Consider the following 14,291-nt stretch of genomic DNA (forward strand, 5'->3'; position numbering starts at 1 on the left):
ACACCAAACATGCTTGCCCTTTCAGCCATGGAGGTATTATAATGTGATGGTCAATCCCACTATTTAAAGAATGTAGTGTTTACAAATATAATAGGCTTAGTACTTATGTCTCATGATAAGTATAATTAATCAGTATTTTTATTGTTAGTGTCAACTATTTATTAAACATCGTGTAATCGTTTTTTTGTTTGTTTTTTCACTAATGTAAAAATTACTATTTGTTGTTGTTAGGTGTTTATTAAAGTCATCAATTGTGAATCCCCTATCTGCCATTATTTCATTATCAGGCAAGAGATAATTTAGAAATCCACTTCTTTCTACTGTGAACTTGTCACTAGCTCATTCACCAAAAGCTTTAGATATAGACATAATTTGCCCATGTGAGGAAATACCAACAAGATATTTTGCATTGTTGTGAGATTTATAATTACTGAAGTTCACACATCTACTCTCCAAGTTTGTGGATCTTTGGATAAAAGTTTCAGCATAGTCTATTATGCATGTTGTCAGTGGATAATATTCTCGAATGGTTTCCCTAGGCAGCCATGCAACACGTTCCTTTAATTTATCTGCCAGAACTGAAATCCACAAGTTAAACATTTTACATGCCAGGCTTTTTGTTATTCCAAATCTGTGAAACAGGTCATAAAATATCAAGTGTAACTTAAGTCGCATTAAAACAAGCATTAATTGATCATCTATTTCCAATTGATAATTAAAAGTGTTAAATTAAGTCATTACCTCAACCAGGGTAAAAAAAAAACTTTGCCATTGATGACACATGAAGTACCTTCACCTTTTTTCACTATCCATTGCTGATTCTCAAAGTAAATAGCAATTTATGAAATGTAAACAAAGGATCAATATTGTTATGATTAGAGACGTGCATTTTATTTCATTATCGTAATGGCAGATGCATCACGTGATTGATTAATGGCAGCCTACGAATATGAAATTTAGATCAATTGTAAATAAACATGTCAGTAAATAGACAAAGATCTGGATTAGATCTCATTCAAAGTCAGTAATAACTTACATGGGTCACTTGGAACAAAAATGCTTAATTAAAATTTAAATTTGACTACTATTGAGTTTGATTTGCATAAAAATTGTGTTGACTGTATTTTCAATCAATTTTTAAGAATATTACTTTAGTTAATAATTTAAAATAAATTTCCATGAAGTTTAGTACATATAAACTATAGAACTGGTTTTCCTTAAAATAGTTTTAATTTGTTAATACTGAGATTTATATTTTAATTTGAATTCAAGTTTGAGTAAAACTTAAAAAATAAAGTATCAGGTGTAGAACTTGTTTCATGGTAATTTAAAACAAAATTTTCAGAACTAAGTTACAGAATGAAGTAATATTGTATCATCTTATTACCATATTTAATTGAAAATGAATAAAAAATAAAAAGCAGGAGTTAAACACTAATACAATTAATAATATTCTCAATGTTATTATGCGCTTTAAAGAGCAATAAGATAGTGTACCAAATGAGCTATTATGCACATTTCAAGTCAAAACTAGCACCTGTCACCACTGGTAGAGGTTTCGATTACACATCTATATTTCAAATGTTTGATGTTGGGCCCTTTCATCAAAAAAATAATCATTTCTTCTTTTTGTTCTTCAGTTAAGTGGTTTCTTTGTGAGTTGAGATTGTAATTATGGAACTTTTCAATCATCATTTAAAATAACTGAAATTGTACAACAAAAGAAAGTAGTCTTGATATATTTTGAAACAGTGTCTCACAGCAAAAGTTTGGATATTTCCCAATAAAAAAAAATGATACAAAACTTCATTAAATCTTATGAATTTCTTTAAGCTGAAATTAAGCAGCATTTAATTATTTAGTAAGTTAGTTCTGTTTCCTACAATTTGGTTAAGTATTTTCACTATCAGAAAGGCCCGGCATGGCCAGGTGGTTAGGGCACTTGACTCGCCATCTGAGGGTTGCAGGTTGGAGTCCCCATCACACCAAACATGCTTGCCCTTTCAGCCATGGAGGTATTATAATGTGATGGTCAATCCCACTATTCATTGATAAAAGAGTAGCCCAAGAATTGGCAGTGGGTGGTGATAACTAGCTGCCTTTCCTCTAGTCTTACACTGCTAAATTAGGGACGGCTAGTGCAGATAGCCCTTGTGTAGCTTTGCGTGAAATTCAAAAACAAACAAACAAACACTATCGGAAGGAAAGAGCGAAGGGATATTGGTGACACCCTCTCAGTCTGGGACTTGAATTTTTTTCAATAAATCAACCATTATAAGCTATTTATTAAAATTAAAAAGATAATTTGCTACTACTGTAAGAATTAAGACATTGATGTCCTGTAGCTAGTTAAAAAATTATTATTTTTATTACTACTGTAGGCATTGGACTGCCTGGTGGTGTCAGCTATTTATCAGCTATCAGCCAAACTTCGTAGCACAGCAAGAATCATTCTGGAAAAAGAGAAGTAAGTTCAATATTTTTATTAATATATTTCAGAAGTGAAAATAAATCAATGGAACATCTTGCTATATTCTGTTTTAAATGAACTGTTTTTCCCAAGAAACAGGCATCCAACAAACAGTGACACACGGCTAATGATTGATGAGGTTCTTCCCCAGATTACAGACAAGAGACTGCCAGACTACGCTCTTGATATTAACCATGCTAATTTAACCAGGGAACTGTCCAGTGTTCTAAAGAATCTCAAACGTGTAGAGCAAGGTATTGAAGGTAAATAGGCTTTCAGTGATCAATGTTTTCTCAGCTAGTTTAGTCATTACAGGTTAGGCCAACATGGGTTCCTTCTAGTATTAACTGTGTTCTTATAACAAAGATATATTATGGTATATCTGAAATAGGCCAATTAATGTGACTTGTGTGTTGTTAGAGTTAGAATTTAAAACTAGGATAGCAATATTAGTGTCATTAGGAGGATAAAAAGTAGCTTGTACTAAAATAAAACAAGTTTACCTCCTTGATTCACCAGTAGAGTAAAAAACAACTAGACCAGTATTTTTTGTATTTTCAGGACCAAAAAAACTGATTACAGTTTGCTCATATTTTCATAAACTAAGATTTTCATAATATCATTTTGCAAGACCTTGTACTATAAAGAAATATTAAGTTAGTAATTGACTAAAGAATGGAACAAATTATGTAATGGCTCATTATTTGGAAGATTTTCAATAATGCAGTGGAATGTGAAAATAATATTTAACTATTAGTCTTACTTCTAAAGACCTAAGTAAGTTCTTTTTTTAGTAAGTTGTTTTTTTATCTTTATCCCACAGAAAAAAAAAATGTATATTGTATATTTATTTCTGAACTAGTAAATTAGGTTTTACATGAGATATTTATCTTAATATTGTAAAAAATGAGGTGGTCAGTGGCTGTAAATGTAAGGTTTTTAAATAGCTATATTTGATTTTCTTTTTTGCAGTTGTAGCTACACTGATGGATTCTCGATGTGAAGATGGCTCATCTAAACACAAGGAACAGACTGCCTCTCATAGTGGCTTTTTTATTGTAGATGTCTAATTTTGCTTTTTTTTGTAATTTTAAATGGTGGTTGTTGTGTGCAAGGCTTTTAATATGAATGTAACATAGCCAGTAGTTATTAAAAAAAAGTATACAATATTAACAAGGAGGTGATCTGTGATGTATAGATGCCTAAAGTAGCAGATGTAAAGATTTATGTGTTTGCAGCAAGATATATTTAATATTAACTTCTTGTACATACTATATTATTCCTAGTATTTTGTTTGGTATAAGCTATTAGCTAATGTTAAGGTTGTGTTTGGTTAACAATATACTTGGTCACCCTATCTTTCACGTTTCAACTAACTGGTAGCCATGAAAATGAGATTACATTATATATTAAAGTTCTTCCAAGGAAATTTTTTATGTCAGTAAAATTTATCTATAGTCACCTGCAAGTTATTTATTTTAGTGTATTAAGTGGACACTTCTGGTGATGGGTACACATAACCATATTGTTTGAATTTAATGATAAACATGATTCTGACTTTATGTATATGTTCATATATCTATCTATCCCAAATTGTTTTTTTCTCTAAAGAAGTTTATTTTTTGTACCCTACATTTTTCTTATTAGCAAAGTGGCACAGTGGATGTTTCTGTAGCTATTTTGCTATATTCAGCAAGAATAGTTTTTTTTTGTTTTTTTTAATATTCTGTCTTGTTCTGATTACTTGAGTAATGATGGATATTTCTGTGTCTTACTCCATATTGTGTATCAAAATTAGTTAACATTTTATAATACAGGGGGATGTATTGCATTGTAATGCAAATTAATTCTGTCGTTTATCTTTTCCTTTCTTGAAAGAATAGTTGGTATTTGTGCATCTTCCATTTCTAGCAAGAAGAGCTCAAGCCCATTCTGTCTATCATGGAAGAGTTAAGATATGTGTATTCCACCCTGTCCAATCTAACAGATAAAAATTTATATCTAACCTTCATTTTACTTCACAAAAATTTTTGTTAGTTATGTTACCCTGTTTTCTTTAAAATGAAGATTTTATACTTGTCTTGATATTTTTTTCTGTTTAGAAAAAAAAAGCTAAGAATTTTTATGTCTTGCACTGCTTGTCTTTTAAGTAACTTTTATAGTTCTATTGTTTTATCCTGTTTGGTCTAATTAGAGAAGTTAATATCACTGTAATTTACTTTGTTTTACTCTGTTCTAAAAGGAACATAGATTCTTTTTTTTATCCTAATGAATTTGGCCCCAGCTGATGAACAGAGAAAGTATTGCATTCATGTTAATTAATGAGATACCAGTTAATAGTGTTTGAAGCATTCCATATTTAGTCCCACTGTTTAGCTAGTTCAAGCTAGTACTCATAAGTGTGGAGCTTGTGATAATTAAATGCTCATGTTGTGCAGTGAAAAATGGTAGTTTTTTTTTTTAAGTAAACTCTTCTGTGGATTTATTCCATAGTTTGTAATATCCACACTACTAGTTTTCTCTCTTCAGTCGAAAGTAACTTGTGATAACATGTTTCGAACTTTCTTATATTGCTGAAAGTTGTGAACTTTAACTGCTACACCTTTGTAAAAATTCTTCACATTGAAATTTGTGAATTCAGTTATTGTTTAACTGTTTTTCTCTCTTATTGCTTAGAATTGCTGCCCTAAACATACTGATCCAAACCAAATCTGTAAAAATATTATTTATGCAGCTTATGGTTTCATTAGTTCCCATTTTTTTCTTCTATTTTTAAAAATTAAGTTTATTTTGGTGACTATTTCATTAATGTTGTTAATATTTGATTTAGAGTTAGTTTTTTTTACAGTATAAAGTTACCCCTTTGTACAGTCAAATGGTGTGTGTTTTAAAATGATTTGAGGTTTGTTATTTCTGCCATTCAGTAAAGCAGCTTCCACCATAGCAGTCTTTAACATTTATTAAGGAAAATACAAGATTTATGTGAAGACCTGTAAAATGGTAGTCTGAACTTTTTTATGCCAAGTTTCTCTGAAACTTTAGTTAAATTTCAAAAGTAATTACATAATGAATGCATCAGATGTTTCTAAAGCTCCTAAATGTGAGTAGTTATAGATACACAAGTTTTGTTAGGTGGTATAATAATCTACTTTTTTCTGGAAACAATAATCGCCCACCTTTAATTTTTAGTTAATCAGTTATTTATTTTTAAAGTTTCTTTGTATCAAGAGGTGCTATTTACTTGTATTTTTTTGTAATATTAATCTTTCAGATAAAAATTTTTTATATAGTTCTGAACTTACTATGATACCATGTTGCAAGAAGTGAATGAAAGATGTATTAGAAAAATATGAAACTGTCATGCAAGTCGGTCAAACAAAGATTAAAACTATGATCTATAAGGTTGTTGAATCTTAAAATTTCAGTAAAAACTTCAATTGGTTACTGCTCATTTTTACCTGGTTCTGTTTATTCTATCTTGGTAAGTTGTAAGCTGATAATTCCCAGGTTATTTAATTTTTGGCTAGGACAGGTGGAGTCTGTTGATCCTCAGGTCATAATACCTATCATGAACAGCTGTAACTTATTGATCATTATGTTATGTGGTCTGTTATCCTGAATATTCAACGTCTGAAAATAAGGAAAGATTTGTAATCATAATAGTAGGCAAACGTCTGATAATCATTAATCCATCCAAGAGTATCTTAAACAGTTGTTGCTTTATGGTTTTCAGGGCATCCTAGCATTTAATTTTGAATACTTGAGGCCTGAAGATGAAGTCATCTGTATCTTTATACTGACCAACTGAAATGTAATAATTATTTGATAGGTCTGAACTTTTCTTTATAATGAACAAATCATTCTGCCCGTAACTGTAATAACATAGATCATCCAAGTCTCTATCTTAGACATCCTGACATTTATTTGGGACAGTTACAGCTTAGTGATCATTAGGGTGCTGAACAGTTGGAGGTTATTGTTCATTAGGTCCTACTGACCATTATTGTGTACAGTTATAACTATGATGACAGAATTATCTAAACTTTTCTGTTGGACAATTGTAACTGTTACATATTACTAATAAATCCATCACATAACTTAGGGATTAGTGGGTTGTCTTGATTGTTTTGAAAAATTTTAACAATAGGATCATTAAGTTATCTTGACCTCTATTCTGAAAACAGGTAGCTTGTTAATCACCGTATTTCATTAACTTCTGTCTTAACAGTTACTGTCCGATTCAGGTCTATCTAACTTTTATGCTTAAATCTGTGGCCAACATGCCAGAAGGGCTTTAAATTTTGAAATACCCCCCCTATTTTTGGTATAACATAATGAAATTAGTTTGATACTATAGCCTGATGTTTGCTGATCCCAGAAAGTTACATTGTAATTGCCAACTACTCCATCCAATGTGTGTGTTTTTTGGTTTTTTTAATGGTTTCCAAGATAACCCAAATACTTTAATTTGGTTACGAGTCTTATCTCACTTCTAAACTTTGGAAAATTTTGTAAAATGCACCAGTATATTTTTATAATTAGTCTGTAGCATACTTAGATGAGTTCCTAGATAACATCTGCATAAACTGGTCCTGTTTTGCTTTATAAAATAAAATATCATTTAACTACATATATCACATTCAGAGTGTCAAGATGAATTACCTATATTTCTATAATAATGTATTTTAGAGGAAATCAGTTAATGAGTGAGTGTCAGAATCACATAGTAACATTTTCTTTACAATATCACAGACCAAATAGCAGATCTAACATCTGGTTGTGTATTTTATAAAATTATTGCAGTGTTTCATATTACAAATAAACTATTTTCAAAAACCAGAGTATTAGCTGCATGATTTCTATAACAAAGTGCTCAAAATAGAAAAAAGTGGTCTGATACCATGTGAACAAGTAGAATAAAGTCTACACAAGGTTGACATTAAATCAATGGGTTACTGACCACTCCAATAATGGCAAATATTGTTTATTGTACCAAGAGCTCTGTGGATTTATCCATTTAAGTGCTGTAAAATTCTAAATACACACCTATAGAAAATATAACATTTTTATATATGAATGGTGCACAGATTATGAGGGAGGAGTAGTATTTATAAGCGATACAGCAAACAATATGGACCCCAGAGTAGAGTTCATAATGTTTCTGAGATACTCTGTGTTGACTAAACATGCAAAAACTGCATTTAAAAAGTAATTTATGGGTACTATAAAAATAAAACAATAAAAAAAAAGGAACTTGCATCAAAGGCTATAGGGATCATTCTTCTTTGGAGATTTTTATTTATAATATGTGTGAGCTTTCTGCCTGGAATCTATAGTCCTGGAATCAGAAATTATAAAGATATATTGCTAATTGTAAAACATACCCTGGTACATCTAACAAAATTTTTCTAAGGGTTAAAAATAAGCTAAGACTGGTAACGAAATTACAGTACTTGGAAATGGTAAACAGAAAGTGCATTGGCTAGGGATTAGCAAACATCAGGTTACAATATCATTTTTGTTTTAATATTCCATAGGTAGAGTATCATGAAAAACCATAGTCTGAATAGAAAGCTTTAGTTTGATAATCATTAGATCTTTCTGGTGTTTATCTTGGATATTGCATCCTGGTGTTCAGCTTTTCATCCTTACTTTTATCTTAGCTTATTGATCATCAGTTCTATCTACCTTTATACTAAATAGTTTTAACTTAATGTTCATTGTATTTTTCCAGTTTTTATTCTAGAAGTTGTAACATGAATGCCACAGGCATTGTAATTTGGTTTCTAGTGAGCTATATCTTAATGATCATCAAGTAATCCTGAACTTTATTCTGGACTATTGTAGCCAGATGGCTATATTTATCCTGGACAGTTGTAGCTTAGTATCCAGTTTGGGTACTGATCATTTGTAATACTATGATCATTAGGGGAACCAAAAAGTTTTCTTAGAAGTTGTATCATTTCAATCAGAATATTGTTTTGTAATTTCTCCTGGACAATGATAACCTGTTGTTCAAAACAGCTCTAAATATTAATCTAGTAGTTGGTAACTTGATAATCATCCATTCATTCTGATCTTCACAATAGATACTTGTGACAAGTGATCATTGTGTCATCTTAACTTGTGGACCATTGTAACTTGATGATCATCTTTATCCTGGGCTGTTTAACCTAATGATCATCAGATTGCTTTAACCTTTAGTTGAAAATTGGTTGTCTTGATAATCAAGTCATTTTAGTCCTTATTCTTAACTGTTAGAGCTCAGTAAACATGGTGCCATTCTCATTTTATTTTCCTGATAACTGTTAGATCATTCTTACTTATTCTATATAAACATAATCTGATGATTATCATTTCAGTGTGATCTTTAAGCTAGAAAGTTGTAACATATTGATTAAACTAGAAGAATATAGGTAATATATTATACTAAAAAGTTCTAGTTAATTGATTAAACTAACAAGTTACAGCATAGTAATTAAACTAAATTTGTATTTTAGTGATTATTAAGTCATTGGGTTTTTATATCAGACTATTGTAGCTTGATGACAAATAAGTTGTTCTGTCCATTATTTTACACAGTTATAGCTTGATGACGAATAAATTATTCTGTCCATTATTTTACACAGTTATAGCTTGATGATGAATAAGTTTTTCTTGACAACTATTTAACACATTTGTAACTTGATGATGAATAATTTGTTCTGTCCATTATTTTACATAGTTGTAACTTAATGAATAAGTTGTTCTGTCCATTATTTTGCACAGTTGTAACTTGATGATGAATAAGTTGTTTTGTCCATTATTTTGCACAGTTGTAACTTGATGATGAATAAGTTGTTCTGTCTGTTATTTTACACAGTTGTAACTTGATGATGAATAAGTTGTTCTGTCTGTTATTTTACACAGTTGTAACTTGATGATGAATAAGTTGTTCTGTCTGTTATTTTACACAGTTGTAACTTCATTATTATTAGGTTCTTGAGTGTACCATGAGGACATTTAGTGTCATTAGGCATTCCCATATGTTCCTTAAATAATTAATACCAGTAAGATATTCTGACCATTAGTCACTTAATGCCTGTTTAATCTTCATAGAATTAGTAACTGAATTTTGTTTTAATAATGATGATATACTTCAGCTGTTTCATAAGTTGATTATCCTGTATGAAATACAGACATATTTATTATAACCAAAAATATGTTTGCTTAAAATTTTGAGGTCTGATCAGTCAGATTTACCCATATGTAATCAGAATTACACCAGTGGAATCTAGTGAATGGATTACTTGTGGTAGTGTAGTACTTCATACCATGTAAGTATTTAAAGCAACTCTACAGTATTGAATGTGATAAGCATGCTTCTGTACTCTCTCTCTTTTTATCTAAGGATTACGACTCCATTGGAATTTTACTTTTGTTTTTTCAGATTCTAAGTTTTCACAGGTTTGTAGTTATGTCTAGGTTTTTCATCTTACAGGAATTATATTTATTCTTGATTATTAGAAAATGACACAGACTTAATGTTCCTCTTCCACAGATTTAGTAACAATTATCTCAATTGGACATGTTTAAGATGTTTAAATAAGAGTATTTGTTGCCAATCTTGCCTAAATTTTGCATTGTTCTGCCTCGGCTATCATTAATTATAACTACGTTTATTGAAAAGTAACCTAAAGGTTTAGACTTTAGAGACTAATATAATCTATTTTCATGTTCAAAGGCTTTGGTCAAACAATAGATCTCTTTTTGAAGAATTCTACTATGTTTTTGTATTTTGTATTGATACATACATGATACTGTAGTGTTTTTTCATTATCTGTGCTTAAATGTATATGTGAAATTATTCAGTTTTCCCCATTGATTGTTATTGCCATCAGTTGATATTTCAACCAATCGAAAAAAGTATCGCTGAAACAATAAAATTAATTATGTAATAATATTATGTTTCTGTTGTATGTTTTTTTTCCATTTATTGTAACAAGATTCTAATATCATGTGATGTAATAATGAATATAGAACATTCTGCAGAATGTTTGAAGAAATATTGCAAGTAATACATTATCACAGTGAATAAGTAGTAATGGTTTTTGAATGAGACCCAAAACTCAAGCACTTTCAAATAGTTCAATGAAGAAGAATAGTGAACTATTCGAAAGCATTCGAGTTTTGGGTCTCGTTTGAAAACCATTACAACTTTTGTATGTGATCCTGTGTGCTAACTTCTTAATCAGAGTGAATAAGTAGGAAAACACTATTGAACTACAGCATGTTTAATAATTTTAACTAACTCAGAGTAAATAAGTAGGATAATACTGTATTGAACTAAAGCATGTTTAATAAATATTAGATACAGTATGTTGTGAACATGACTACAGTAATCGAACATTAAATTTCTCTACAGAATGTTGAGGTACTGAGAATAAGGTTGAACAGTGTTGTATTTATCATTGTAAGTGACTATATGTACCTGAAGTGAATACAAACTACAATAAATTAATTCAGCCCTTACACTGTTTTGATACATAATCTTGGTTTTGGAAGTAAGAGAAAGATAAAATATAGTAATATAACCATGCTGCATTGAAACTATTGTTATCCATTTTGTCATTGATTCTTACAGACAAACTTGAGGACAGTCGTACTAATGCATCTAACCTGAATTATGTAATGTGTGTAGGTTTGTCCAGATGCGTCATTTTTGGTGACTATACTTATTAACTAAATGAAGAGTTTTTGGATTGTGTTCTAAAACATAACCATATTATGTTCTATGGCTGACTTATCAACAAAAGTGGCAGTTCTTGGTCTTGCATCTTCTGCCACTTGTCTATGTGTATGGCAAACTGGTTCAAAACATGCTGTTTGTAAAGTGTTTTCTGTAGAAAGTTGAAGTTGGAGAACAATTTCTTTTATTCCCTAGATTTGATACATTTCAACAAATGGCATTGACTCCGTGATTCTTCCATGATAAATTAAAGTTCCTTGGATGTCCTTGATAAAAGCTTGTTAACCAACTTTTGAGTCAGTAATTCTTCCATGATGAAATTAAAGTTCCTTGGATGTCCTTGATAAAACTTGTTAACCAACTTTTGAGTCAGTAATTCTTCCATGATGAAATTAAAGTTCCTTGGATGTCCTTGATAAAACTTGTTAACCAACTTTTGAGTCAGTAATTCTTCCATGATGAAATTAAAGTTCCTTGGATGTCCTTGATAAAATTTGTTAACCAGCTTTTGACTCAGTGATTAAATTTTTATACAACAAGTTCTTCTGCCCATTTTTTGAATAGTGCTTATTTCCATTATTTGTCTATAGTGCTTAATATTACTTTTTCAAACTGTTCTCCAGCTGTGCAGTTGTAGCTGCCTACACTATTTCTTCAGATAAAACTTTAACCTGTGTGAGAGAATAATATTCCACAGCTTTAACCCAAGTAGTACAGAACTGGTGTATGACCTATAACGTCATTACAGACCACGGCATTATTACATCTAAGACGTAGCTTGAATGTGGTAAACAGAACTGTAGCTTTGACTAATATGATATAAAAATTAGTCTGATACTTACACTATGCTTATTAACCAACATAAGAACAAGAAAACAGTTTTCGTTCCACTAAAACTGAAATGTTTGACAAAATTTCCAATAACTTAAGACATGGGAATTTCAACTGGTATAATCCAGTTTGTACACATTATCTTACATGGATTGCCCTAGTTTGAGAGCAGAGATGATAAATAAGGTCAGCTAATAACCACGTGATAGTTTGGTCAGTATATTATACATATACTGGATGTAGCGTTTAGTTAGAGCTAACTATACAAAACAATGGACGAGTAATCGTTACTGAATGAAATGTGCCGAAGGTCACACTCCTAGAGTTGGTCATGCTAACGTCTAATCCGTTTAAATTTTACTTGAAACAAAATTATGGTTATTGTTGATATTTCTGAAGGTGATCCAGCGTAAATCATCCCATTTTCGATTTCTGAAGAACGTACTTTATAAACATTTGGGAGGTAATTAAATCATTCTAAATATTATCAATGTGCATAATTAGTTACGATGGGTTCTATTTGTCAACCTACGCACAATTGTATCATTTTGAATGCTGAATAGTTATTTTCAGTATTGTGTGTTCTGAAGAAAAGCAAACATACTTAAACTATAGACGTACGAAACAGTTGACAAGACTGTTTTGTAGCTATATATGAAATGTATGCGCACCAGTTGTTTTAATCTAATTTACTTTTTTGTGTTTGTTTTCATTATTTGGTGAAACTGCAGTTAAGGTTTTCTGTATTTTATGCAGTAAACAACTGTAACCAGCAAAGTGAAGGTTAGAGATAAATCAAGTTTAAATCAACCTGAAGAGTTCATCAATTAGCTCAAAAATGTGTTTTGCAGTTGAGTGATAAAAAGTTTGTCATATCGGGTATTTTTGACGTAATTTAGAATGGAAAGATAAAAAGTGATCACCACGATGAACGTACGAGACAAGTTTAGTGTAAACAAAAAAACATGTTTACGTGGACTAACTCCAGATGGTAGTCGACTTTTTTTTCTTCCTTTCCATCGATAAAAAGAGTTTATTTTTGGTAACCTCAGTTTTCCCTCCCCATTGTATGGATTCTTAAAATTTCCTCTTTGAAAACTCCGGAAATACTGGGATTGATTATGTTTCACCGACGCGTTGGAACCTAACCCTTGCAAACCACCGGGGTTTATACCTAACCCTTGTAATTCTGCTTGCTACCCTTTTCAAGTTAGATGTGGGTCAGTCTTATGCTAAAGATAGCTCAGGGTCACGCCCCAATGGTCGGCAGCCTACATTTGGCAATGGTGGCTTAGCCATGAGATAACGTCAGGGTCGGACTGTTTACCTGGATCTTGGTACATTCCTATAATAAATGACAAAGGGTGGAATCGGCATTGGCTCCTAAAAATAGTTCACCTTCTTGGCCTGTGGCTAGTGGCGCAAGAAAGGCCGTAAACAAGGTCTACCAGCATGCTACGTACATAGTTATTGAATATGAAATACAATTGAGAACTAACGCAAGAACATTTTACATTTTGTATAGAAAAAGATAGGGGGAGGGAGCTTTTGTTGATTTTACCCTTTTGACCAGAGGGCTATATTCAAGGTTGAACTAAAGCCTCTAGTGTCTTATTCTTTCCGCCATTTTGTATTAATCTTAAGTACTGCATGGGCCAAATAAAGGCCTGCCTGTTTGTGAAATACAGCACAGAATTAATAAATATATTTGTTCTCATAATAAGAAAGAATGTACATCGTCCGTAAAAAAACACCCTGTGGTTCTTGATTAAATATTCTTTATTACAGTTTAACCAGTTTTACAAACTTATATAACGTACAGCTCTTTTGTACACGATTATCACAGTCATGCGTTCTGTTGTATTCTTCAAATTCACAAAACTTTAAAGGCTTATTCTTAAGTAGGAGAAGAATGGAGCACTGAACAATTTGATAATATCAGAGAATTTGGTTATACTATCTATACAAAAGGGCAAATGATAAGGTTTAATCCTAGACAATTTCTTCCACTTCAGACTATTCCTAGAAAGCACTGTTTGGAAATCAAAACAGACGTACATAATGTGAAAAAAAGTTATTGTAAAACGATAATTATAAGAGTTTTATGCAGACTTAATCGTGAAGTTTCATACTGGAGTGTTACTAGAAATTAAGCAACCCTTGTTCATTGTGAAAAATTATAATGAGGATATACTGTCGAAACTAATGAAGGCTTTCTCATTCTGACGTTTTTTGTTTTGTTTTTTCCCACATTATGCGTTA

General features: G+C 31.1%; 1 protein-coding gene across 4 annotated transcripts in view; it reads left to right on the forward strand.

Moving 5' to 3' along the window:
* LOC106469720 (centrosomal protein of 170 kDa-like) overlaps window positions 1-10,412 on the forward strand; it is a 68,493-nt gene extending 58,081 nt beyond the window's left edge. For all 4 annotated transcript variants that reach the window (XM_022398286.1, XM_022398283.1, XM_022398285.1 and 1 more), the window contains 3 exons: window positions 2,382-2,467; window positions 2,564-2,733; window positions 3,443-10,412. In XM_022398286.1, coding sequence (XP_022253994.1) covers window positions 2,382-2,467; window positions 2,564-2,733; window positions 3,443-3,540 — 354 coding nt within the window. In that variant the 3' untranslated portion in view covers window positions 3,541-10,412. The remainder of the gene's footprint in view (window positions 1-2,381; window positions 2,468-2,563; window positions 2,734-3,442) is intronic.
* Window positions 10,413-14,291: the final 3,879 nt, after the last annotated feature.

The sequence above is a fragment of the Limulus polyphemus genome, unplaced genomic scaffold, assembly GCF_000517525.1.
Source record: "Limulus polyphemus unplaced genomic scaffold, Limulus_polyphemus-2.1.2 Scaffold3630, whole genome shotgun sequence".
Taxonomy (NCBI): Eukaryota; Metazoa; Arthropoda; class Merostomata; order Xiphosura; family Limulidae; genus Limulus; species Limulus polyphemus.